Source organism: Gracilinanus agilis, chromosome 1 (genome assembly GCF_016433145.1).
Source record: "Gracilinanus agilis isolate LMUSP501 chromosome 1, AgileGrace, whole genome shotgun sequence".
In the NCBI taxonomy this organism is placed as follows: domain Eukaryota; kingdom Metazoa; phylum Chordata; class Mammalia; order Didelphimorphia; family Didelphidae; genus Gracilinanus; species Gracilinanus agilis.
This window is the reverse complement of record NC_058130.1, coordinates 705,452,747-705,480,164: the sequence shown is the minus strand read 5'-3', so window position 1 is coordinate 705,480,164 and position 27,418 is coordinate 705,452,747. Positions and strand designations below refer to the sequence as shown.

General features: G+C 53.0%; 1 protein-coding gene across 1 annotated transcript in view; it reads right to left on the bottom strand.

The window, feature by feature from the left end:
• Window positions 1-8,970: 8,970 nt before the first annotated feature.
• The window catches only part of PLEC (plectin), an 86,396-nt gene continuing 67,948 nt past the window's right edge, over window positions 8,971-27,418 (bottom strand). Inside the window, exons 27-33 of the mRNA XM_044669642.1 lie at window positions 26,651-27,007; window positions 26,351-26,434; window positions 24,883-24,987; window positions 23,945-24,043; window positions 18,817-22,197; window positions 10,488-18,064; window positions 8,971-9,561 (exon numbers count right to left, since the gene is read on the bottom strand). Coding sequence (XP_044525577.1) covers window positions 11,759-18,064; window positions 18,817-22,197; window positions 23,945-24,043; window positions 24,883-24,987; window positions 26,351-26,434; window positions 26,651-27,007 — 10,332 coding nt within the window. The 3' untranslated portion in view covers window positions 8,971-9,561; window positions 10,488-11,758. The remainder of the gene's footprint in view (window positions 9,562-10,487; window positions 18,065-18,816; window positions 22,198-23,944; window positions 24,044-24,882; window positions 24,988-26,350; window positions 26,435-26,650; window positions 27,008-27,418) is intronic.

Below are 27,418 nucleotides of genomic sequence, written 5' to 3'. Positions count from 1 at the left end.
ACAACTGCCTTGGGACTACTCTTGCTCCTTCCTCTAGCCCAGAGGTCGGCAACCTTTTTGGCCGTGAGAGCCGTACATGCCACATTTTTTAAAATGTAATTTCATGAGAGCCGTACAGTGTTCACAGTGCTGTAACAGCACCTGAAAAAAAATTGACTTTATGGTTCCTGCAGAAAGAGCCATATCTGGCCCTCAAAAGAGCCAGATATGGCTCGAGAGCCATACATTGCCGACCCCTGCTCTAGTCTAAAGCATCAAGGGAAACCATATTAACATGCTTGGGATGGCCAGACCTCCTACTATGCTGCCCATTGGTCCCATTTCCATTCCCCAGGACCACATGTGTCACGTGTAGGGACTCCTGTGTGTCACATGAACTAAGGGGGGAAGATGGGGTAGACTGTGGGCGCAAAAGGGACCAACTCTGAGCTTAGAGAAGAAAAGGAAGCCAGGTGGCTAGAGTGGGAGAAAAGTAAGAAAAGGATTTAGCTAGAAAAAGAAAACTTGGAACAGGGTGAGAAGAGCCTGGGGAAAAACAGACTTTCTTACTGTTCAGAGAATGTAAGAGTGACCTTTAAGAGGGGAGTGCAAAAGGAATGTGGAATGAGGCAGAGCTGGCTCCACCCCAGGGAGGGGCACTGGCTTCCAAAGCTGTGTTCACACCCACACTCACCCCCACCCCCCCACTTCCCGAAATAGGATTGCCTAGTCTCCAAATATGGGCTAGAGAAAAGAGCAGAAGATTCAAGAGTCTTGTCACCTGGTTCCTGGTCCCAGATTTAACATCCTGAGTGATCTCAAGGCAAATCACTTCTCCTCTCTGGGTCTCAGTTATAAAATCAGGAGGCTGGGCTAGAGGAACTCATGGCATCCTTCCTGATCTGACATTTTAGGACTGGATGGCTATGAGAGCATTTCGAAGAGCAGCAAGTGCTTTATAGACATGAGAGAGAGCACGACTCCATTAGATTGTAAGCTCCTTGAGAACAAGACTGTCTTCTGCCTCTTTTTGTATCTCCAGAGCTAGGTGCTTAAGAAATGTTTATGGATGGATTGATGGATGGATGGATGGTTCAGGAGGAACCAGGAAAGACCTGGGAAGATCATAGAATCATAGTTCTAGAGCCAAGAGGGACCCCAGAGGTCAAATAGCCTAATCCCTAATTTTACAGCTTAAGCCACACAGTTAGTCAATTATAGAACAAGGATTTGAACTTGGAGTCAGGGACCTCAAGTTCTACACCTTTTTGTGATCCTACATTGCCTCTCAAGCAAAAGCCTTCAAAATTGAAAAGCATTCAATTATTTCTAGCTGGCCTCCTATTCCAGCAGTAATCAGAAAAGACCACGAAGAGTTTCAGATTCTGAGATAAGCAGAGATTGGACCTATTCAGGTCACCTGAGAGAAAAGTGCTGTGGGAGATAACAAATCAGCTCGGTTGCTTTATTCTCCAGTCTCCCTCTAATCCAACTGTTCATCTCTTTCTAGTTTTGTTTTCTTTTTCACTCTTGTCTCTTCCCTACTTTACCAGCTCCCTCTTTCCCTTCCTCTTCACCTCTCTCCTTTCCTTCCCCCTGGCCCATGTGTCTTCAGAATCTCATCAGTTCTTCCTCTTTCCTTTTGGCTCTTATTATCTTTTACTTGCTTTGCTCCAGTTTTGTTTTCTCATGATTATGCAACAACTCTTCTGGGCTTCCCTCCCATCCCCTTAGCTCTTTGACGTTCTCATTCTAAGAACCACTGATTTATGGTTGGATGACATAAACCTTTGGGTGGGGAAGCCCTCAAAATTAAGCCCTAATAACCACCATTGGACGATTGGGTCTTTGTCTCAGGGTGCTGAATTTTACAGGTGCTGAAAATTAGGTGACATTAGGGATTCTCCTGAAGCAATTTTTTCTTGAATGAGCTTAGCAAGAATAATTAGTTAAAATTTGGAGCTTCCAGTTGGCAGGCTTCCTCCCCCAGACAGCCATTACCCAGGTGAGCTCTTCCTTCACCTGACCTCACCCTGCTTTCCCTTTGAAGCTGATCCAAGTTCTCCACCCCACTTCTAACTTAACTGAGGACATATTTCAGCCCCTTTGGCCCAGATACATAAAGGACTAGCTCTGGCACTGCCTACTAGGCTAAAATCATAGGAATGTAGATTTAGATCTATGGGACCCTCAAGGCCATCAAGTTCAACCCCTTTCTTTTACAGATGAGGAAACTGAGGCCCAAAGGGATTAGGTGATTTGCCCACATAACAAGTGCTTGAGGTAGGATTGGATCCTAGCTCTTCCCGACTCCAGGTTTGGCACTCTATCCACTACTATGCTGTATACCCATTCCTCCCTTACTATAGGAGAAGCCAATAAAGATTACTCTCTTGGCTTCTTCAACCTGCTGCTACATGGAAGGAGAATCAGATGCTATGCAGGGGATCCATATTGAGACCCCAACCACTCTCCCTCACTGACCCCCGCCCCCGCCCCCGCAGGCAGAGCATGTTTCCTCCAATCTCTCTACAATTCACTGCTGGTAGCGTGGTTCTCCTTCCCTCTTTAATCTGCTGGAACTCTTCCCAACATGGCTCCACATGGACCAAATTCTCTACCAGGGATATTCCTGCCTATCTACTGACCTCCCCTGGATAATATGCCTTTACACTGGATGACAGAGTCAGGATCCAATAAGATCTAAAGCTGGAAAGTCCCTTAAAGGCCATCTGGTTCCCCCAACCATTCTTATTTTACAGTTGAGGAAACTGAGGTCCAGAGATGTAAAATTATCTTTCTGAGGTTACACAAGCAGTAGGGAAGAAAGATAGGATTTGAACCCAAAGTCCTCTAACTCCAAATCCAGTACTCCTTTTACTGAACCACCCTGCCTCTTGAGAAGTGAAGAACACTGGGCTAAATCTAAGATAACCTTTAATAGAGGCTATAGCCTGGTTTTTTGTTGTGTTTTTTTTTTTTAAGGAGCTTCCTTAATAGCAGATTGGAGGAGGTTGGGCTAGATCTTTTGCCTGGGGATAGATCTAAATTTCATTTGAAAAAGATCTGGGAGGTTTAGCACATTAAATGCTCAGTATGAGTCACCTAGTGTTAATAGGGCAGTCCAAAAAAGTTAATGTAATAATAGAGTGCATTAAAGAGGCCTGGAGTTGAGAACTCTTTTTAGCTCTTCTTGTACTAGACCTACTGTTACTCTCTTCAGCTGTGGACCCCACGTTTTGGTAAGGCAACACATTGATAAGCTGAAGAATTTCTGGAGGAGAGTGACCAGGAGCTATCTCCTGGAAAAATGGGGAGGATGGGATGTTTAAGAAGGGAAGAGTTTTCCCTGGGTTCAAGTATTTGAAAAACTTTTGTTTGGAAGAGAGATTAGATTTGTTCAGCTTGGCCGAAGAGGGCAAAACTGGGATCAATGGGTGGGAAGTGGTCTTCAAATGAAGATTGAACTGGGGCAGCTGGGTGGCTGGGTGGCTAGCCAGGCCTAGAGATGGGAGGTCCTAGGTACAAATCTGGCCTCAGACATTTCTTAGCTGTGTGACCCTGGGCAAGTCATTTAACCCCCATTGCCTAGCCTTTACTGCTTTTCTACCTTAGAACCAATACATAGTATTGATTCTAGGGTGAAAGGTAAGGATTTTTGTGGGGAAAAAAAAAAAAAAGATTGGACCTCCACTTGTTGAGGATGTTAGAGAGGATTTTTGGAGGGGTAGGAGTTGGACTAGATGGCCTCTGAAGTTCCTTCCAATTCTGAAATCTCAGGAATTGGTGATCTTTCTTCCCTTCCCTGCCTTGGGTTCCGTGACGTCTAGCTTTGGGCCAGGAAAAGATCCAGGTTCCTTGGAGTTAAGACCCCTGACTAGAGCTTTCAAAGGCTTGGGGTCTCCAGGATCCCTAAGTCCCCACTGTGCTTCCCCTGAATGTGTAGCCACCCCTTGAGGCCAGGTGGCAAAGAGCGAAGGAAACGGTTTGTTCTGAATGTAAGGAGGGCCGAGGTGGCCCTGGCTGGAATCACAGGCTGGAGGAGCAGACACACAGCCCAGCTGGGCTCAGCTCAGAGCAGTCTTCCATTCTGTTAGTAAATGTTTATTTGGCCTGGCCCTGAGCTAGGAGCTGAGGAGGATGCTGAGTCCCTGCCCTCAAGGAGCTTACATTCTTTGGAGAAGGAAACCGCCTCATATCATCAACAGTTAAGCAAAATACAGTCAGGTTACAATGGCCAAAAAGACAATTTCTGCTGAAGTTCTGGGGAGAGGAGTGTTCTGAGAAGACTCATTTCAGTTAGGCCTTGAGGGCTGCCTCTCTTTCCCCTTCCCCACCTCCAGGTCTTCAGTATCTTCTCACTTAGATTTGAAAAGGCAGAAAAAGGGGGAAGGGCATTCCCAGCAAAGGGAACAGCATGTGCAAAGAGTTGGAGGCAGGACTGAGCATGGCAAACTCAGGAAACCAGTCTGGCTGGGATGGGGAATGTAAAAGGGAAACAGAAAATAAAGTAGGTGGAGACCACATGGAGGCATAATACCCTGAAAATTTTGGATATCATGCTGCAGTGAAGAAAACACAGGGTTTAGAGTCCCAGGATCTGGGTGCAAATCTCTGCTGGTTCCTCAGTTTGCTCATCTGTAAAATATGGAGGTTAGGCTACATGACCTTCAAGTTCCCTTCTGGCTCTCAATCTATGAACCTATGATTTGATCTCTAGGCACTAAGGGTGGGAGGTGGGGGTGTAGGACAGGAAATGAAAAGGATGAGGAAGTCAGAGCTATGTATTAGTCACTGTGTGCACTGGATGTAGCTAGTACTGAATGGGTAGGTGAGGGCAGAGATCAGGACCAGGAATAGGGTGAGTTGAGGAAGAGAGCAGAGAGGAGACACATTCCAAAGGATTCAACAAGAGCTGTTGGCAATTTTGTGTGTCTTGTCATCATATCTCTTCTGTGGTAGGCAAAAAAATTCCCTTATGTATGCTCTATGCAAATATTAATTTACAGTGATCAGAATTGCCCTGTTTTCCTACTCTAGAAGCCTCATGAGGGTAGGCAGCATGTCTTATATTTCTTTGTAGTTCATTCCTACAGTACAGTGTTTGTTAGTGGTGCTGCAGTCATGGCAGGAGAGAGGCTGGCAGAGATTCAGGGCCTCTTGGGGACCAGGGAGATTCCAGAGAAGAAAATGTTCACTGGGAAAAGCGCTTTCCAAGGGATTCTGGTTGGGCTTGGGTGATCCCCACAGGGAGAAGTTAGGATTGGGGCTTGGAGATGGCAAGTAGGAATCCAGCTAGAAAGGTCTTAGCTTCCAGAAACCCCAGGGTCAAAGAATATGATCATTTCTGTTGTTGTTGTTGAATCTGACTCTTTGTGACCTCATTTGGGGTTTTCTTGGCAAAGATACTGGAGTAGTTTGCCATTTCCTTCTCCAGCTCATTTTACAGATAAGGAAACTGAGGCAAACAGGGTTACATCACATGCCTACGGTCACATAGTAAGTCTGAGGCTGGATTTGAACTCATGAAGATGAATCTTCCTGATTCCAAACCCAGTGCTCTATCCAATGCAAGTGGCCCCAGTTTGTTCCCATTTTTTCTTACCATTATCTTATCTCTTACCCAGCTGGAAGATAAAATAGAAGGCAAACTTGGGTGGTGTTAAGCCATATAAACCAAATGGTAACCCAAGACTCTTCTATTTCTTTGCCTCTTTAGGCAGAGTAGTTAGGTTCAGATCTGGAACTTATTCTCTGTGTTGACCTCAGGCAAAGTAACCCTCTTTAGGGCTTCAGTTTCCCTATCTGTAAAATGGAGCTGGGGGAGGAAGAGGTGTCAAGGTCCTTTCTTGCTCCAAATCTATGTCCTCGTGATCCTTTAAAGGCCAACTGAAATGTCCCAAAGCCTCCTCTGAAACCCTGGGTCAGGGATGGGCTCCCATTGGTTTCACCTAATCATGTAAGAGTGTGCATTAATTCCGGGTTTATATCTTACCCCCTACTAGAGTGAAAGCTCCAAGAGGCTTAAGGACCAAGTGTTATCTTAACACTAATCTCCAAGCCTGGCCAGTGCTCAGATCATCTGCTGCACATGCTAATTGGCTGTTTATTGAACTGGTGAACTGTTCCATGAAAAGGCAAGAAGGGGTTGAATGTGGAACCTGGATTCAGTCCTGGTTCTGACACAGTATGACCCTGGGCTAGTTATTTCTGGGAGATCAATGCCACTTAAGACAATCCCCCTTCATGGGTTTTCTTTTTCTAAAGTTCAGATAAAAAAGAAAGGTAACAGTAGATACTCTATATCCGTAGCTCCTTAATGATTATTATTATTGAGCTGTGCACCTACTATGAACTACGTGTCTTTAAGTAATCTTAGATTGCCTCCATTTTCTGTAGTAAATGAAAGCTAGCCCTCTATATGGCTGGCTGAAGGAGAGACCCAGTGGGGAAGTGGGCTTGGGGGACAGGACAAAGGGCTCAAACCATGGTCCAGTGGGGAAAAGCCCAATGAGAAAAAGGCTCAGTCCCAATGAGGTGGCATTTCTTGGCAGTGAGGTCAAGGGACCTTCTAGAGAAGGCAGAGTAGTTTCATAGCACTTGGGCACTGTGGGATAGAAGGTATGGAGAAGAGACAAGAGTTCAAGGTGACTCTAAGGTTTAGAGGCTGGAAGATGGGGATTATTCAAAACCTTTCTGCATTTCTCAGCCCTTACAAGATCCAAACTCACTAGCTGTGTCCCCCATGCCCAGATGCTCTTTCCTCAACTCCACCTCCTGGTTTCCTTCAAGTCCCAACTAAAATCTCTCCTTCCAAAAGAAGCCTATGCTGATCCACTTTAATTCTAGCAACTTCCCTCCATGGATCATTTCTAATTTCCTGTAGACAATCTAACTGTACACTGTTGTTTCCATGTTGTTTCTTCTACCAGACTGTGAACTCCTCAACTGCTAGGACCTTTTCTTTGCCTCTCTTTGTATCTCCAGGGCTTAGCGTAGTGCCTGGCATGTTTGTAGACTAATTGCTGCTCCAATCTAGTCTCTCCCTGAAGCATCTTTCACTCCAGCCAGGCCAGTCTCCTTCCTAACAATGAATAAGTGAATAAGGAGAAAATGAATGGTGAATAAGGAGAAAGAACCATGGTCCTGGATCAAGAAGTCTTGGGTTCAAATCTTAGTTCTGATATTCACTCAGGGTGAATACCACTAAGTGGTGCAGTTTACTGAGCACTAAGCCTAGAGTCAGGAAGATTGGAATTCAAATTTGGCCTCAGACACTGTGTGACCCTAGGCAAATCACTTTACTAGCACCTACCTCCCAGGCTTATTACTAGGATCAAATAAGATAATTGTGAAGCACTTGACACAGTGCCTAGCACAAATTAGGCACTAGAGAAAATGTTAGCTATTATTATTGCTATTACTGGCTAACTTGGGGGCAATTCACTTAGCCTCCTTAAGCTCAGCTTTCTCATCCATACAAATAGAGGTAACCTTTGCACTACCAGGGGTTATCGTTATGTATAAGAAAAAGCACTTAATAAGCCAAGAATGTTCTAGAAAGGTGTGATTACTTCAGTCCAGCACCTTTGCTCAGGTTACCTCCTTTAACCCCAAATATCCTCTCCTTTTTTCTATCCATCAACCCATTCTACTCCTTATTCAAGATCCACCTCCCCCATAGACTTCCCCCAAACATTCCCACCTCACACTCTCACACCTACTTCTCTTGGGTGGAGGAGTGAGCTTTGTTAGCCTTTAAGTCCCAACATGTTGGTACTTCTCATTTGTTGCTTGTTGGAACACAGCCTGATGCTTGTGTTAACTCTTTTGCGTGTCTGTTGCCTCCTCAACTCTACTGAGGGTTGCCTAGCGAGTGATTGGGTCTTCTCTCCCTCTCTGACATCTTCCCAACCTCCTGGCCTAGCTCTGTCCAACATTCACTCTCTCTCTCTCTCCATAGCCATTCCAAGTTGTTTGAGACTGATGAGAAGTATTTAAGGGTGGCTGCATGAAGACTGATGGCAGAGGATCTGGATGATTCCAATGGAGACCAATGTGAAAGTTGAGGTATCAGATGGAGGGGCTTGGGATGGGGGAGAGTAGAAGCCACTGGGAGGGGGCTGGGTTGTCTTTGAGTAGGTGTGTCCAACTCCTCCCCTTCTCATCTAGAATGCTAGACTTGGGGATTGGGATGGGATGTCACAGAGATATCAAGCAGAGAGCTTCTGCACACACACACAAACTGCCCGCATCTGGGGAGTCTTCGATGTGTGCAAGCTGTCTGTCAGACTTCTAGCTGGGCTCTCTTCCCTTGGGTGCTGCTACAGACTGGCTGGAATATCACACACTTGTGTCCTTGCACCCGGCTCACTGCTGCTTCATTCAAAGTATTATCCCACCCTGTCCCTCTGAAGTTCTCCCAGCCTTCCTCTATTTAACCTCAGCTCTTCCTTCTTTGGGGTCTGAGACTTTTCTGCTCTCCCTGGCCTCAGTTTCTCAGCTCCCAGCTCTGTCCCCTCTCTGTGGCTTTTGAGTACCCAGCTTGCTTATTTATGGGCGTAGGACTCCTAACTCTGGAGCCTGGAGAGGAAGAGGACTCCTTGTGCTCTCTTTTGGGATCTGGGCTCCAGGTTCCATGTTCTCCCTCTTGCTCAACTCTTTGCTGTCCCCATACTCCTCTAGTCTAGGAGGCCCTACTGATTTCTCTTGTCTTTGAACCATCACTGAAATCCATCTTCAACTAATCTGTAGCAACTAAGGCAAAGAGAGCAGGTGCTCTTCCCCTGCCTGGGCTGTTTGGCCTTGCACTTGGGCGCTCTAGAAGCAGGAACACCAAATATTTGCTACATGAATATGCATGAATGAATGAATTGAATAAATAAATGTATGTGGTTTTTTTCCTGGCTAGGAGACTGCTCCACTTGCTCCTGGAGGCAGCCACCCTGCCACCCCAATGCCCAGGATGATTGAAGAATGAAGCAGCAAGACTAGCAAGGAATCTCCTTTACTGGGGGCAGGTGGGGGCCACAGGGACCAACACCTTCTGTACAGTCTGTTTAGTGTTCTGCCCTCCAGAGCCCATAGCACTGTTGACTCCTCCTCTGGATGGGAGGCCAAGGCAGGAGCTGGGGTGGCAACCACACCCTGTGGTTAGTAGAGCATGCAAAGTCCCATCCAGTGGCTTGGGAGGGAGAAGAGGAGAAACAGTAAAAAGCCTGGGAGCCAGGCAGGCTGACCAGAGCAGCTCTCAGGAAGGGGTACAGGGTGGGGGAAGGTGGTGTTCTTGGCTCTGAGGAGGTGAAAAATGGAAGATGAGATGTTTGGGAAGCCCAGCAGCCTGGAGCCCTGTTTTCAGGGCCAGGAGAGTCAGTGGCAGCTCTGGCTCCAGGCCAAAGGGGGCTGCTTCAAGGAGCTGGTGTTGCTCAGGGGAACCCAGAGTTGGAGGTGCTGCCATAGGCAGCAGCTGGAAGGTTTGGACCAAGGGATAAGGCCGAGTCTGATTCCTCAGGGTGTCCCCCAGGGTCCCAGGGCTGCAGGCTCCACGGGAGGGAGGAGGGGCCAGGTGAACACTGGATCACGCTACAACAGAGGCAGACACAGAGATGGCATGAAATGAGGGGTGAGTGGGAGGGTATGGTATGAGATCACAGCATGACATGATATGGCAGGTTCAATACACAATCACAGTGATGTTGGGAGCCTCCTGGGTCCCCTCCACCTCTCTGCCATCAGGCTACGCCAATCAGGGGTCCCTCTTGCTCTGCTCTAAATCAAACCCAGCTGAGACCCTCAGGGCAGTCATGGGCAAGAAAGCTATTTCCTCACATTTCCCGAAGTGACACAGCTTCCCCCTAAATGGTGTCTGTCCTCCATCCCCTTGTTCAAGGACCTCAGCATGGGTGGTATAAAAGAGATTGGGAAGGGCAAAGAACAATATGGAGGTAATGAGACAGGAAAGATGGTGGCAGAGAGGAAGGGACGGTATGCATGTAAGAAATGGGGAACAGGGGAAGGTTTTATTGGGGGAAAGTTTAGGGGGAAAAGATAAGGCCCAGGGAAGGGGCAGAGGGAAGGTAAGCTGTGGGAATAGAGCCAGAATCTAGGAAGAGAAAAAAACAGGTCCCAGTAAGGTTGGAGGAGAAAAGAAAATAGGTCCTAGAGACAGGAAGGGAAGGGAAGGAAAGGGAACAGGGTCTGGGAAAGTGGAAGGGGTGGAAGGAAGGGGTACATTGGAAACTGAGTTAATTAAAGTAGGGGCTGGGAAAAGAGAACAAGCTCAGGCAGAGAACCTGAAGGACAGCCAGGACAGCCTTGGAAGCTCTAGGAGGAAAGGCAGGGGGTGTATTTAGGGAGATTAGAATGAAGGACAAACTGGCCCTTCTCTCTCTCTCTGCCTTGGGGTGCCCGCCCCTGGGGCTCCTCACTCCCACCCAACAGCTCCAGCAGCAGAGCACAGTCAGTCCCAGGGCACAAAAAGGGGAGGGGGGGGAGAAAGAGGGCATTACCTGGGTGGGATGGCCCAGCACAGGAGCCTCCCGGGAGCCTGGGCCTGGCCCTGGTGGGTTGATGTTGGAGCCCCAGTTCTCGTCTTCCCATGGGGAAGGGGCTTCTCTGGGCAGGCTGGAGAGAGACAGCTGACACAGAAGGAGAATAGGTTATCTCCAAGCCTCCAGGTAGGAGGAGGAGAGGAAGTGAAGGGTAGAAAGAGTTTATCAATCCTTCCTGTGGACTTGAGGAGTGGCCAAAGAGGCCCTTTCCCTTGATCCCACCCATAACTGTGGGCCAGCAGGCTTCATCTCCCTGGCCCAGCATCCAGCTCCGTCTCCCTGACACTGCTCCAAGAGGTTTCTCCCTATCCCACTTGAGCCAGGGCACTTCCCAGACACACCAAGAAAGCTGACTCCGTGCCTCGCCATCACCATTACCTTTTCTCCTCCCTCCCCACACACAAGTCCTGCCCCCACAGAAAGCCAAACAGGTGGAGCCCACGGTAGGGTGGGAGAGTAGGGCTGAGAGGCAGGCAGGAGAGTAGGCAGAGGAGTAAGTCCAACATGCATTGTGGCTCCTGTCCCGTCCTGGCGGCATCTTGGCGTTGAGGCCCTGGGCATCAGGAAAGGGCTGAGAGGCCCTGGGTAGAGGTGGGCTGCCCCTCACCTGACCTCAGGGACAGGGAGGAAGGTCCAGGCAGCAGCTGCAGAGAACAGGCTGGAAGTCCAGGCAGGGCCCTTGGTATGGAACCACGTGTGACATGAGGCTAGGTGGAGGACAAGTTGCTTAGGGCAGTGAAAAGGGGACAGGCTGTGTCTTGGCCCAGTTCTCCTCCTGCAGAATGGAAGCGCCCAAGAAGGAAAAAGGGTTGGGCAAGGCTGGGGCAGCAGGCAAGAAGTGAGAGAGCCAAGGGGCCCAGAGTTTGAGGAGAGTAAGAGCTGGCTCGGACCAGGTCCAAGGCATCAGGCTATGGTGAAGTGGCTGCCAGCATGGATGGTCAGGAGAGTCCTAGAGATGGGTGGCAAGGCAGGCAGAGAGATAGGGCCCACCTTGCTCCCCTCAATATACAAACTCTGTCAGAACAGCAAATATATATTAATATATTAGTCTAGTCTTTTTGGTTAAACTTTAGGCACCGCTTTGGAAGAAGAGTCTTTTTTAAAGATTAAAAAAACAAAAAGAAACAAAAAAAAATAAACCCAGGGCACTTAGCTGGCAGATTGACCACATGCAGAGTAAGAAGGGGCAGGGGGAGGGGAGCAGAGGGGAAAGGACAAGGCCAGGGTGGTTATGCCACAGCGGGCTGTGGCCCCCCCAGGGCTGCCCATTCCTCTCCCACTTCCCACCCACAGCTCCCACTCAGGCTGCCCCAGTCCAAGGAGAGCTGGGTGGCCTCAGAGGCTTCCTGGGGCCCCGAAGTATATCGGCGACCATAGCCTGATGAAGAGTAGGAGGAGGAAGAGAAGGTCATGGAGAAGCCAGAGCCAGTGGCATCGAAGCTCCCCCGCCGAGAGCCAGCCCGGGATCCAGTGCGGGAGCCCGTCCGGGAGCCTGAGGTGGAGCCAGAACCACTGACGCTGTAGGGGCTGTAGTATCCCTTGCTGGACTGGGAAGAGGCTTCCAGCAGCCTCAGCCCCGTGCCCTCCTCTGTCATGCTCCGATCCATGGCGTCCTTATAGGAGATCTTGAGCTTGGTCTTGGGGCAGGTGAGGTACTTGGAGTAGGTGTTGACATCCCGAAGTTTCTGGGCCGTTCGGGCATCGATGGTGCCCTTTTGCAGGGCCTCGTCCAGGGGCACCCGGGTTGGTGTGTCGGGCTCGATCAGCCCCCCTGTCAGGTACTGCACCTCCAGGAAGCGCTGCCCAGCCTCATAATAGAGCCAGCCCTTTTTCAGGGCTTGAGCTGCGGACATTTTCGTCTTGGTCCGTGGGTCCTCGAAACCGTAGAAAGCCTTCTGGGCCAAGTTGATCCTGTCCACCATGATCTTATCCACTAGCCCCTTGTTGACAGCATCGGTGACCGGAAACTTCTCTCCAGTGTTGGGGTCAATGATGCCCCCCGTGCAGGCCTGGGCCTCCAACAGTCGCTGGCCGGTGATATTGTCCACTAGGTTTCGGTGCATCGCCTCGGTGATGGATACCTTCTCCAGCGTGTCTGTGTCTAGAATTCCAGCCACTGGCCCCGTCTCCTCGGTGGGGTCTGTCCAGGAAGTCAGCTGAGTCCTGGAGACAGCCGGGCTGATGGGATAAGAAGAGGAGGAGCCCACAGAGGAGGACCTCGAGCGGAAGCCACTCATGTTCCCCGAAAGCATGTCGGCGAATTCAGTGATGGAGAGCGTGCCGGCACGGTACTGGTCGAGTGCTGACTGGTCGATTAAGCTCTTCGAAATGGCATCATCAATATCATACTGGCGGCCAGATCTCCGGTCAATGATCATAGACTTGACCACGCCATCTGAGGAGGAGATGGTGATCTCTTCCCACTCACACTCTTGTTCGGACAGCTCGAGGTACGTCTGATGGTCGATGAGCCCCTTGCGATAAGCCTCATACACAGACATCTCCTTGCCCGTCTCGGGATCCACAATCACCACCCGCCGCTTGCGGACAGACGACTTGGAGGAGGTCTTTCTCTCCCGTTTTTTCTCCTTCAGGGGCAACAGGCAGAGGCCAGTCTCTGGATCAGTGATGCACCGCTCCATGAGCTGCAGGTAAGTGAGATTTTCTTCTGTGTTGGGGTCAAAGAAGCCTTTGGTGTCATCGGAGGGGTCAGTCAGGATCTCATTCATCTCCTCATCAAACAGGCCACGCTTATAAGCCACTTCCACAGGGAGTCGGTGGCTCTCCTCGGGGTCAATGATGCCCCCTGTTGCAATCTGAGCCTCCAGCAGGCGGATGCCATGGTCCTTCAAGATCAAGCCCTTCTTCATGGCCTGAAAGAGGGAGATGAGCTTCCCAGAATAGGGGTCTTTGTACCCGATCACTGCCCGTTCGGCAGAGATCAATTTGTCCTTGAACTCAGGCCCTACGATGCCCATGCGGACGGCCTCTTCCACCGTGAGCTTTAGCCCTTTGATGGGATCAATCACATAGCCTGTGGCTGCCTGGGCTTCCAAGAGTTCAAAGGCAGTGCCAGGACGGATGATGCCTTTTTTCATGGCCTGGTAGACCGAGAGCCGTTCCTTGGTGGAGTCTACGAAGACACCAGCAATGCAGCTCGTCCCCTCCAAGTACTTCTTTAGATTTTTGGAGACTTCTTCAATGGAAGTCAGCCCTTCCTGCAGCTGGAGAGCAGTGGCCTCATCCATGACCTGGGACCGGACCAGTTCCTCCACCGTGATCTGTTTCCGCAAGCCCCGGAATGTCAGTTTTCGAGTGTCTGAGAGGGGGAGGAGTAACTGACCGCTGTTCTCGTCTCGGCGACACCGTTTCAGCAACTGTGTGTAGCTCAGTTTCTCCTCTGTGGATGGGTCCACATAGCTCCTGACCTCACTGGGCTCTGACAGCTGGTCATGGGTATCTTTGTTCAAGTAGCCTCTCTGGTAAGCGATTTCCAGTGGGAGGTGGAAGCCCAGGCGGGGGTCTATGATGCCACCGGTGGCTAGCTGTGCATCCAAGAGCCTCAGAGCTTCCTCGGAGGAGATCAAATCCTTCTTCATTGCCTGGAAGAGGGAGATGGTCTGCTCGGTGTATGGGTCCCGATAGCCAGTCACTGCTCTCTCTGCTGAAAGAAGGCGGTCGTGAATCTCTGGGCCCACCAGCCCTTTCCTCACAGCTTCATCTACAGTGAGCCTCTCGTTCTTTACTGGGTCAATCATGAAGCCAGTGGCTGCCTGTGCCTCCAACAGGGAGCGGGCAATCTCAGGGCTAATCAGCCCTTTCTTCAAGGCCTGATAGATGGTCAGTTTCTGCTTAGAGGCAGGTAGATAGATGCCTGCCACACAGCCACTCCCATACAGGTAGCGCCAGGTGGTCTCCACCTCCAAGATTTCTCGGATGGTCTTGGTCCCCTCTCGGAGGAGGTTGTAGGTCTCCAGGGAAATGATCCGGGCCTCGTAAAGATCTTCGGCAGTGATACGACGCCGGACGTAATCGTAGGAGTGGAGGTTCTGCTGCCGGATGATCTCAGTCTTCTCAATAATCTCAATGATGATGATAATCATTCGTTCCTTTGTGACCTTCCCTGCGCGGAAGTCCTCCATCAGCCTTGTGCGCTGCTCCTCAGGTATCATGTCTGACTGCATTACTTCCCAGAGAGACATAGAAGTGCTTCCCTGGCTGCCACCGGGGATATCAATCTGCGTTTCCTCAAATGCCTTGCGAGTCTCTTCCTCTGTGTACACCTGCGTTGTCTCTACCACTTCTGGCTTTTCAGGCTTCTTTAGAGACAGAAGGTAGAGGCCGGTCTCAGGGTCCTCCACACATCGATGCTTCAGCTGCAAATAGGTGAGGTTCTCTTGGGTGTTGGGGTCAAAGAAACCCTTGGTGTCATCTGAGGGGTCGGAGAGGATTCTATTCATCTCCTCGTCAAAGTAGCCACGCTTGTAGGCCACCTCCACAGGGACACGGTGACTGTTCACAGGGTCAATGATACCGCCTGTGGCAATCTGGGCCTCTAAGAGGCGGATGCCATGGTCCCTAAGAATCAGACCCTTCTTCATGGCCTCAAAGAGGGAGATGGTATTGCCCGAGTACGGGTCTTTATAGCCGGTCACTGCCTTCTCAGCCGATAACAGCTTCTCGTGTAGCTCTGGCCCCACGATACCAGCTTTCACTGCCTCGTTGACATAGAGACGCTGGTTTTTGATGGGGTCAATCATGAAGCCAGTGGCAGCCTGGGCCTCCAAGAGGATGATGGCTGTGCTCGGCCTCAGCAAGTTCCTTTTCATTGCCTGGTAGAGGGTCAGTTTCTCTTTGGTCTCCTCCACATAGACGCCAGCAATAGAGTCAGTCCCCTGGAGAAACCTCTTCACCGAGTCTGTCTCAGAGATATCTTTCACCGACTTCTTGCCATCCTTCAGTTGTTCAAACTGGGCTCTGCTAATGATCTTGGACTCCAGGAGCTCACTGGCTGCCACCGGTGTCCGCAGGCCACTGAACGTGAGCTTCTCCTGTCTCTTGGTCTCTGTCTCTTCAATGATGGTGATCATGATCTTAATGATTTTCTCAATAGTGACTTTGCCTGTCTTGTACTGGCGGATCAGCTCCTTCCTCTGCTCCTCAGTAAAATACTCAGAGTTGATCAGCTCCCAGATGGTGATTGTCCTTCCCTTAAAGCTGCCAACTGGGACCTCGACAGTGGCTTTTTCGAATGATTCCTTGGCTTGGAGGTCAGTGTAGATCTCTTCCTGTTGGGCACGAATGGCTTTCTCTGAGAGAGGCAGTAGGTAGAGGCCTGTCTTTTTGTCTGTACGGCACTTCTTCTGCAGCTGGCTGTAAGTGACGTTTTCTTGGGTGTTGGGGTCATAGAAGGCCTTGGCACTGTCCTTAGGAGTCGATAAGGCCTTAGTCATCTCTTCATCTAAATAGCCCCGATCATAGGCAACATCCAAGGGGACCCGGTGACTCTTTCCAGGGTCGATGATGCCACCAGTGGAGAGCTGAGCATCTAGCAAACGTAGGCCATGGTCACTGGGAATGAGGCCCTTCTTCAGTGCCTGGAACAGGGAGACAATCTGCCCTGTGTAGGGGTCTTTATACCCAGTTACAGCTTTCTCTGCAGAGAGCAACTTCTCATGCAGCTCTGGGCCTACCAGGCCAGCTTTCACAGCCTCATCCACGGAGAGCCTGGTATTCTTAAGAGGGTCGATGACGTGCCCAGTGCCAGCTTGGGCCTCCAAGAGCGAGAGGGCCACCTCAGGCTTCAGGAGGTTCTTTCTCAGGGCTTCGTAGGGACTCAGCTTTTGACCAGTCTCCTCCACCCACACCCCAGCGATAGCATTCGCCCCACGCAGATACTTCTTCACGGATTCCACCTCAGTCACCTCTTGCACTGTTTTCTTGCCCTGGCTCAACTGCTGGTAGAGATCCTTGTCGATGATTTTGCTCTCCAACAGCTCCATGGCTGGCACGGGGGCACGGAGGCCCTCGAAGCACAGTTGGCTTTTCTTCTCATGCTCCTCGACGACGGTGATGACAATCTTGATGATTTTCTCCACAGTGATTTTGCCTGTCCTGTATTGCCGGAGGAGGTCTCGCCGCTGGTCCTCGGTAAAGTACTCCGAGTTGATGATTTCCCAGATGGTGACTGTTTTCCCATGGAACTTGCCAAAGGGGGCAGACACGGTCGCTTTCTTGAACACGTCTCTGGCTTCGTTGTCAGTGTAGACCAGTTCTCCCCCTTTGGCTGCTTTGTCGGTGAGGGGCAAGAGACAAAGGCCAGTCTCTGGGTCAGTGACGCAACGCTCCAGCAACTGCAGATAAGTGAGGTTCTCGTGGGTGTTGGGGTCAAAGAAGCCCTTGGTGTCGTCCGAGGGGTCGGACAGAATCTTTGCCATCTCCTCATCCAAGTAGCCTCGTTTGTAAGCCACGTCCACGGGCACGCGGTGGCTGTGCACGGGGTCGATGATGCCGCCCGTGGCGATCTGGGCCTCCAGCAGCCTCACGCCGTGGTCCTTGATGATGAGGTCCTTCTTCATGGCCTGGAAGAGGGAGATCTTATCCCCGGTGTAGGGGTCCTTGTAACCAGTCACCGCCCGCTCTGCGGACAACAGTTTGTTGTGTAGCTCAGGCCCGATGACGCTCTCCTTGACTGCCTCGTTGACGGACAGCCTCTTGTTCCTGACAGGATCAATGATGAAGCCGGAGGCAGCCTGCGCCTCGAGCAGGATGAGGGCGGTGCCCGGGCTCAGCAGCTGCTTCTTCATGGCCTTGTAGATGCTGATCTTCTCGTTGTTTGGCTTAAGCAGCAGCCCGGCGATGCTGCTCTTGCCCTGGAGGTACTTCCTGATGTCTTCCTTCTGGGACAGCTCTGTCACCGTGGTGGAGCCCTCCACGAGCTTGTCCAGCTGCTCTCGGCTCAGGATGCCAGCCTCCTCCAGCTTCTTGGCCGAGACCTTCTGGCGCAGGCCGTCGAACGCAAACTCGGGCTCCCCGTTCTGTGCCAGGCCATCGATCGCGTCTCGCCCGTTAGGCAGGGCCTTCGCCTGGGTGACCCTCTCCTCGGTCTGAATCATGACCGCCCGGGTCTGGGCCAAAGCCGCCCGGTGCTCCTCCTCCAGCCGCTCCAGCTTTTCCCTCAGTTTCTGGTTCTCATCGGCCAGGAGCTTCTCCTGCTGCTGTCGTTGCTGCTCCAGCTGCTGGAGCTCTTCCTGCTTCCGTCGGACATTGTCCTCTGCCTCTTTCTGCCTCCTCTTGGCTTCGTCCATGCTGTTGATGAGCTGCTGTTTCTCCTGCTCCATCTGCTTCTGCTGGCGTTCTTGCTCGGCCTTCAGGTTCCGGGCCTTGTTCACCTCCTCTTGGAACAGCTTCTCCAGCTTGGCTTTCTCCTCCTCGATGAAGCGTTCCCTCTGCAGCAGGCTGTCCTTCTCGGTGAGGAAGGTCTGCTGGAGCATTTGCGTCTCATGCAGCAGCTGCTCCTTCTGGGCCATCTGCATCTGCAAGGGGGGCAGGAAGGAGAGAGCTTTCAGGTCAGACCGAGCCTGCTCCCCACCCAAGGGACAAAAGAGCAGCATGGCTCAGCTTGGTCCAGCGACTGACTGGAGGAACCTAGGCAAGGGATGAGCCAGAGCATTAGTGGCCTCGGCCGTAGGCAGCTGTTAGAAGAAATCTCCTTCTAAAGTACACGTCTCGGGTTATTAGAAGGAAATAAGCACACTCAGTCAAGTGGCAGAGGACAAACTGGCTTAGGAAAAACCAGGAGACCACAGATATTTGGCCAACTGACCCACGTCACCGGTACAACAGTGCGCATCTTTGGGGCATTACAAGGAGGAAAATGGGCATCTCCAGGTCAGGTGACAAAGGGCAGATTTACTTAGGGAAAACTGGCCAGTGTCCAGCCGTCACCACTGCAGTGGTGCAGTCCTACTGGTCACTGGAGGGCTAAGGACTGAGCTGTACTAGGATCAGTGAAACAGGTAACTGTGACTGGTAGGGGGCTAATAACTGTACCCCAAGGGCCAGATGACAAACACTTACCCTGTGGAAAAATTAACTGTTCTTGAATGATCAGACAGGGAAGGGGGAGGAGAAGGGGAAAGGGGAGAGGGAAATTAAAACAAAACCATAAAAAAAAGGGGGTCAATCTGGGGCTTCCCTTGGGGAAACCCAGAGCCCAACCCTCAGTCTGCTGAGGGTCCTGCCAACAAGACTTTAACCCCAGAAGAAAGGACAGAAGCAAAGATACCTCTTCGGACTTGTGCTGGAGCATCTCTGCCTCACGCTTCAACTTCTCCTTCTCCCTCTCCAGCTCAGCGATGGCGTCTTTCAGCTTGTCGGCATCCTTGTCGCTCTGCTGCCGCTGGATCTCCAGGGTGTGGACCAGCGTCATCTTCTCCCTGGTGGCCAGCTCTGTTCGATGGAGCTTCTCCCCGATCTCCTCGGCCTGCTTCTTGAACTTCCGCGCGTCCTCCTCCGCCTTGGCCTGCGCCAGGCTCATCTCGGTCACGTGCAGCTTCAGCCGCTCGGCCTCGGCACTCATCTCCAGCTGGCGGCGGCGCTCGGCCTCCAGAGTCTTCTGGAAGCCCTCGGTCTCCTGGGCCAGGCGCTGTTCCATCTGGTCCTTGTCTTCCTGGAGCTTCTTGGCGTGTTCCTGGGCCAGGTCCTTTTGCTTCTGCAGCATCTCCGCCTCAGCCTTGAGCCTCGTGGCCTCCTGCACAGCCTGCATCTTCTCCTTCAGCATCTTCTCGGCCAGCGCCCGCTGCTGGGCCAGGTCCTCTTCGGCCAGCTTGCGGAGCCGCGCGGCCTCCTGGGCCTCCACGCTCAGGCGGGCAGCCTCTTCGGCCACTTGCTTCATCTTCTCTGCCTCCTCCACCAGGAACTTCTGGGTGTTGTCCTTGTCCTTCAGGATGAGCATCTTGTTCTCTTCCTCGATCCGAGCCTTCAGCTTCACGAGCTCCTCCATCTGGATCTTCACTTTGAAGAGCTCCTCCTCCACCTGAGTCTTCTGCCTCATGGCGTCAGTCACCTCCTCCTTCAGGCGCTGCAGCTCCTCGTCCAGGATGTCCTTCTGGTGGTCAGTCTCTTCCAGCTGAAGCTTCACCTTGGTCAGTTCCTGCTCCACCTGAGCCTTCTGCCTCAAGGTCTGCTCTGCAAATTTCTTGTGTTTCTCCATCTCAGCATCCGCAGCCTGCTTCTGCCGCAGCGCCGCCTGCTCCGCCTGGGCCCGCTTGGCAGCCTCCAGCTCTGCCTCCTTGCGGAGCTTCTCTGCCGAGGCCTGGGCCTGGGCCTGGGCCTGAGCTTGCTCCTCCGCCTGCTGCTTCAAGCGCTCGGCCTCTTCCACCTGCTGCCTGGACAGCGTGGCCTCGTGCTCCGCCCGCCGACGGGCCTCCTCGGCCTCCTCGGCCGCTCGCTTGGCCTTCTCGGCCTCCTCCCTCAGCTTGTCCAGCACGCTCTGTTCCTGCCGCCGGGTCTGGAGCAGCTCCTGTTCCTTCTGCTGTACAGCAAACACGTGGGCTTTCTCCTCGGCCTGCAGCCGCTTTTGGGCGGCCTCCTCGGCCAGCTGGATCTGCCGTTCGGACTCCTTTTCTGCGAGCTCCTTCTGGCGCTTGGCCTCCTCGACCTTGGCTTTCAGGCGCTCCACCTCGTCTAGGGCGGCCTTCCTCTGCCGGGCGGCCTCCTGCTCCGCCGCCAGGATCTTCTTGACTTTCTCCTCGGCTTCGCGCCGCCGCTGCTCCTCCTCGAGGGCGAGCTGCCGCTGCTTCTCGGCCTCCTGCTCGGCCTGCTCCTTGCTCCTCTGGATCTCCTCCGCGCTGCTCTTGATGCGCCCCAGCTCCAGCTCCAGGTCCGTCTTGCCGGCCGAGGCCTTCTCGAAGTTGATCTTGAGGATCCGGATCTCTTCCTCGATGATGCGCCGCTGCTTCAGCGTGTCGTCCACCAGCCCCTTCTGGCGCTCCAGCTCGCTCTCCGAGGACTTCTTCAGCAGGGCGATCTTCTCCTCGATGTCGGCCTTGTGCTGGGCCGCCTGCTCCTCCAGCAAGCGCCGCTGGTACGCCTCATCCTCCGCCAGCCGCCGCAGCCGCTCGTTCTCCGCTTCCTTCTCCTTCAGCGCGATTTCCGCCTCCGTCTTGAGCCTCGTGGCCTCGCTGATGGCGGCCAGCTTCTCCTTGAGGATGCGTTCGGCCTCTGCCCGCTGGCGGGCCACGTCCTCCTCGGCCAGCTGCCGCTGCCGCTTGGCCTCTTCGGACAAGGCCCTCAGGCGGGCGGCCTCCTCGGCCAGCTCCCGGAACTTGCTGGCTTCGGCCTCGAGCCGCTGCTTGGACTTCTCGCTGGTGGAACGCGACTCCTCCTCGGTCTTGGCCTTGCTCTCCAGGAGGATCTCCATCTCTGCGCGGACCTTGGCCAGCTCCTCCTCCACCTCCTTGCGTTTCTGGATGGCCTCGCTCACCTCGTTCTTCAGGCGGAAGAGCTCCTCCTCCAGGAGCAGCCGTTGCTGTTCCCCGTTCTCCGTCTCGGCCTTCAGGCGGATCAGCTCCTGCTCGGCGGAGAGCTTCTGCTGGGCCGTGCCCTCGGCCAGCTTCCGCTGCTTCTCGAGCTCCTGCTCGGCCAGCTCCTTCTGGCGCAGGGCCGACTCCTCCGCCTTGCTCCTCTTGCGGGCCTCCCGCTCCGCGTCCTCCTTCTGCTTCTCGGCCTCCTCCTGAGCCAGGCTCTTCTGGTGGGCGATCTCCTCGGCCTGGAGCCGCATGCGCAGGGCGTCGTTGGCCTTCGCCCGCCACTTCTCCAGCTCCCGCTCGGCCTCCTCCCGGAAACGCTCGGCCTCGGCCTGCTGCCTCTTGAGGCGCTCGGCCTCCTCCTGCAGGTGGGTGACGGTGATGTGCTCCTGCTTCAGGCTCAGCTCGAGCTGGGCCGTCTTCTCGGCGAAGGACATGCGCTTGCTCTGCAGCTCCACCTCGGCGCTCCGCTGGGCCGTCTCCAGGGCCACCTGCACCTGCCTCTCCTTCTCGGCCTCGGCCTGCTTCATGCGCCGCTCCGCCTCCTCGGCCTGCAGGCGCAGCTCCTCCAGGGCCTGCAGGGCCCTCTGCTTCTCCCGGGCGGCCTCCTGCTCGGCCTCGATCTTCCGCCGCAGCTCCTCCTCGGCCTGCCGCTTCTTCTGGCTCTCCTCCTTGACCTGCCGCCGCAGGCGCTCAGCTTCCTCCTGCGCCTGCTTCTTCTGCAGCTCGGCCTCCTCCGCCCGGGCCCGCAGGGCCTGCAGCTCCGACTCGGCCCCGCTCTTCTGCCGCTCCGTCGTCTCCAGCTGCAGGCGGATCACGCGGATCTCCTCCTCGATGCGTAGGCGGTTCCGCTCGGCTTCCTCCACCTGCTGGGCTTTGGCCTTGATCTCCAGGTCCGAGTTCTGCCTCAGCTGCTGCAGCTCCTGCTGGATGTTGAGCTTTTGGTGCTCGGCATCCACGGCGACCACCTCCCGCCGCGCCACCTCCTCCTGCATGCGCCGCTGGAGCTCCTGGGCCTCGCGCTCCGCCTGGGCCTTGGCCTGTGCGTGAGCCTCGGCCAGCTGCCTCTGCTTCTCCAGCTGGGCCTCCACCTCTGCCAGCCGCTGCCTCTCCTCCGCCTTCAGCTTCTCGGCCGCCCTCTGAGAGGGAGGGAGGCAGGGCAGGGCAGTGCGGGGTGAGGAGAGAGGGAAAGAACCACAAAGAAACCAAAGTGAACAGACAGCAGGGAAATGTGCCGCTCAATGAGCAAATCAAATGGGGGAAGGGGCTGGAAGGCAGACAACGGGGGAGGCAGGGCGAGGGAGACCCAGCCCCATGCCTGGGGCCACACAGAGGAGGACACGGCACTGCAACAGTCCACTTAGTACAGCAAGGTGATGGGATGGCAGATGGAAGGGAGTGAGATGAATGAACGGGCATCCGGACATGGGATCGACAAGACAGGACCCTCCACCACCAGAGAGAACGATCCACAGATGGCTCATGCACCAAGCCCAAGGCAGATGGGAACAGCGTGAGAGCAGCTGGCACCCCTCACCATGCTTCCTGGCCTGGCGGGAGACCCAGGCTTCCTTCCTTCCCCTGCCCTTGCCACAGGACAGACAGACAGAGACGGACAGAAAGCAAAGCACCAACAGCTGCGTGTGTGTGCGTGTGTGTGTGCTCGTGTGTGTGCTCGTGCATAGACTGGAACCTTTCTTTCTCTTTTCCCCTTTCTCCTAAGCTCTACGGGGCGAGTGATGGCGGGGAAGCGGGCTGACCTCCTCTATCTTCTACTCTCAACCCTCCCTGGAGAAAAGGGACAGCGGCCGTCGTTCTGTAAAGGGTCTCCGCTGATGGCTTTAGAATCACAAGGCAAGGCACGAGGGCTTCCTCAGGCCCTCAGAGAACGAAGCACCACCTTCCAAGGGACCCCAGAGAGGAGCAGAATCGGGTAGGGGCGCCCCCTGGCCCGTTTCCTCCGATCTGTGGCTCTGCCCAACATTCACCTTCCTTCTCCAGAAGTTCAGGGCGAGGAAGGGACAGTGAGCAGGTGCCAGGAGCACAGGCCACCTCGGTGGCTATCGTGGGAGGCGGGACGAGGGCTCTTGGGCTTGGAAGCAGCGATGTAAGTGGTAGTGAGGGAGCGAGGGGAAGGCACTGTGATTGTATGAGGTGTTTTGATGGAGCAAGGAAGGAGATTATTGATGGTACCAAGGAAGTGCTGATGGGGGAAGGAGAAGGAGAGGGCGCTGGAGGCCCCCATAGGGAGACATCGAGGAGAGGAGTCATGCGTCCAGGGGAGTACCTGCTGCAGAAAGGCCAGAGTCCTCCTGGGTTTTTAACCCTCCATTAGATCCCAAACAACACAAACATTCCCCCAGACAAAGCTGCCAAGCGGCGAGTCCAAGAGCAAAACCCAAGAGTTAGAGAGAAGGGAGCACACGGGGGAGGGAGGAAGACGAAGAGGGGAAGAGGGATGCTAAAAAAGAAGAGATACGGGAGAGACCCGACAAGCTCCAGCAGGGAAGGGGGCCTAAGGAGCCACCGCAGCCTGGGGGAGGGAGGAAGAGAAGGCGGGAAGGCAGCACCTGAGCAGCGGACAGGCTGGAGAAGGGGCTGTACTAAGTGTGTCTGAGAAGTGCTTCCCCTTCTTCCCACCAGTGTCAGGCTGGGGAGTTCAGGGCAGGATGAAGGCCCGTGGAGCAAGGAACCCACTGCCAGGCCCCACTTGGGGGGCTCTGCTTCCTCGGCACTTGGCTACGTCTCGAGGCCAGAAGAAGGGGGAGCTGGGGCCCCGGGGGGCAATGGCGTAACTCTCAGGGAGGGACAAGGTGGCTGACTGCTGAGAAGGAAGACTAGCGGCTCCCTCCCACCCTGGGAAAGTCCCCTCCCCCAAGCCTGTACCTCCTCCTCCTCCAAGCGCCGAAGGGTCTCACTGATGAACTTGATGTATTGGCTCGTGAGGGTGGTCAGCTCGCTGTAGCGAGTGCGAAGATCCACATACTAGAAGAGAGCAGAGCCCCATGACTTTGTTCAGCGACTGAAGGCCAGCTGCGCCCCCAGAAAAGTCCACATCCGTGTTCTCCCCTTACCACCGTCCCCCCAAACACAATCCCAGTGTACATAGACACACATCTGCAATGTGCACACCTAAGCGAGGACCTCACTAGCAAAAGGAGGCTCAGCCCAGGCTGAACACCTTGGAGTGGGGACGGGGACTTCGGCTGGGCCATGGAAGGGTCACTTAGCTCAAAGGATCCTAGATTTAGAGCTGGAAGGGTCTAGAAAGGTCTAGAAAGGTCATTTAGTCCAACCCTCTCAGATCAGAAAATTGGAGCAAAGAGAAATTTAAGTGATTTGTCCAAGAGGTCATACAGGGAGCTACAATAAAGAATCAGGACCTCACCAGGGACCTTCTGAATCCAATTTTACCTGGGGGTGAGAATGACCAACTGTTGAAAAAAAAGGGCAATAAAGGGGGTGTGACTAGGTGGCTCAGTGGATACAGCCAGGCCTGGGGATTAAAAGATCTTGGGTTCAAATTTGACTTCAGTGCCTTTTAACTATGTAACCTTAGGCAAGTCACTTCTCCCCCACTGCCTAGCTCTGACTGCTCTTGTGCCTTGGAACCAATGCTTAGTATTGATTCTAAGATAGAAGGTTAGGGTTTAAAAAAAAAAAAAAGGAAAGATCTCCCTTCTTCCCCTACCCCCATGCCCTGGGAAAGACAGGACTCTCCAAGCCTACTCTTACAGCTTTTCTCCTTCCCACTCCTACCCCCACACACTCATCTAGACCAGCAGCTGGTGAGGGTCCCCCATGCATGCCGCACTGTGCCTCACCTCCTGGATGATGCTATCTGACACTGACTGGACCTTGGGTTTCTTGGCAGGGGAGGCCACAGGCTCCACTTGAGCCTTGTATGTCACCAGCTGCAGCTCATAGTCCTGTCAGAGGAAGAAAGAACAGATTTTCAGGAAAGCAAGTTGCGATGGGGAGTTTCTGTTTGCTCCCTCCCTGTTATGAGAAGGGGGGCATGCTTAGGGGTTGTCAGGGATTTGTCTCTTTAAAGCAGCAGAAAGTGCTCCCGGGCTCTGGTGGGCTTCTGCTGTCTCTGTCCTTCGGATTATCTGTCCCTCTCAGTTTGAGTGTTTTCAGACCAAAATGGATCCTTACAGACCCTTCTTGTGTAACTTCAGGACCAGTACAACACCCCCTGCCTGTGGCTCACTCTGACTGTGCTCCGCAGACCTCTGGCCATTCTGTCTGTCTCCAGTGAGGTGTGGCAACTAGACCAGTCCCCAGACTCCCAGGTGCAAACACCCTTTGAGTTTGTACAGGGAAGGAAGTGTTTTCTGAAGCTCTGTTTTCCAGAAGATGTTCAGAAAGACCAGAAGAGGATGTAGGAGGATACAGATGTCCTCCAATGACAACCAGGTCCTTCTCTTAGGCCACCTAGGGACATGTCTCACATGGATGGCCCCAAGCCACCTTTTTTTTTTTTTTTTCTGGGCATTGGTCCTGGTCTGAGGGAAATAAGTGGGTAAAGCACTAATCTTAGAGTTAGGAAGACCTGAGTTCAAATCCAACTTTAGTTACTTATTAGCTGTGTGAGCCTAGGCAAGTCACTTAAGCTGTCTGCCTCAGTTTCCTCATCTGTAAAATGGGGATAACAATAGCAACTATCCTCCCAGGCGTGTTGTCAAGATCAAATGAGGTATTTGTAAAATGCCTGGCACATAGTAGGCACTTAATAAAAGGTTTAGTTCTTTCCTTCCTTATCTAAAATACTGGTGATTTTTTTCCTGAGCTTCTCCAGTTCTTTCAGTGACATTTCCTTCCAAGTTCAATTTTGTAAAAATTATCTTCCTCAAGTCACCCAAAATCTCTCTATGAATCAAGGTCAACCAACAAATCAGTTACTTCCTAGTATCTTTCTCCCTTGTAGATCACAGATCATAAGTACATAGATTTATAACTAGAAGAGTTTTTGAAAAGACATTGAAACCAGCCCCTCCCACCTTACAGATGAGAAAACTGAGGCACAGAGTGGTTAGATAATTTCTCTAGGGGCACACAGTTAATGTCTGAGGCAGGATTTAGTTAGGTCTTCCTAACTCCAAGTCTAGAGTTCTATCCAATACATCATGGCTCCCCCATGGGTCAAAGGAGAGACCTGATAACTGTAGAAAGCCGGTAGGAATAATTCAAGGTCCTACAAGGAGTGAACATTCTCAATCTCTTTCTTAGTCTGTGAAAGAGAAAATGGGGGTGCTCAAAGCTCAGAAACAGGGATCTAAGGGTCCTCACCTTGATAGCATTGATATATTGCTTGGCATACTTCTGACACTCAGCAACTTTCTCTCCATGTCTTTCAATTTCTTCCAGGAGTTTCTGAGAAAACAAAGCCAATTGGGTTAGTTCTTCCAGGAACAAGATGACCACACATTTCTCCCATAAGTCTGCTCTACACCCTTTCCAAAATGGAAAAAGGGTTCCCAAAAACCCTCATGGAATTCCTTATGGTGGCAGCAGAACCACTTGGTGAGCTTGTGATTAAGCATAGCTCTCCCATGCCCTCCCCTGCCAACCTCAGACCCCAGTGCTGACCTTTTCCTGCTGGAGCTGCTCACGGACCACTTGGCTATTAGCCAAAGGTACAGCCTGAATCTGCTCCTGTCGTTGCTTGGCGCTTAGAAGCCAGGCGTTCAGGGGCTCTGCACTCTCACGGTAGTAGCGCAACTGGCGACCCAGCTGATCCAGCTCTCGCTGCCTCAAGTCAATCTGAGCCAGCACAGCCTGCCAGCGCTCCAGCAGCTGCGTGACCCGCTCCCGCCAGCGTTCCAGTTCCGCGTCCCGCTCTCCATGCTTCTGCTGCATCCGCTCACCCACCTCCTGTGCGGCCCTCAGCTCCTCATTCAGGCCAGCAAATAGCGGCTGCTGGGCCTCCACCTGGGTGCGTAACTTCTGCTCCAGAGAGAGGTGACCATCAGCATGGCCCAGGCCACACAGGTACCCATCCCCTATCTTCTAACCCTGCCTGCAATGCCTCCTTTATTCATTAGGGCTCAATGGATCAGGGATAGAGAAGAGGGCTGGAATTCTAAGAGCAGGGGCATAAGGAAAAGGGATTAGGTTTGATCTGCTGGAGGGCAAGAAAGAAGAGCAATGACAGGTCATTCATTTCCTACACTGAGTATGTAAGCGCTGTCCAGTAATGGGGTGGAATGGGCTGATCCATTGCATGTCCAAGACAACAGGACAAGGAGCAGGGAAGGGGAGGGAGAGGACTTCTAGATGATCTCAGGGGTCCCTTTTCCTTCAAAGGTTCCTTAACTATGGCCTGGGGCAGGGCAGCTCAGAACCCTACAGACCCAG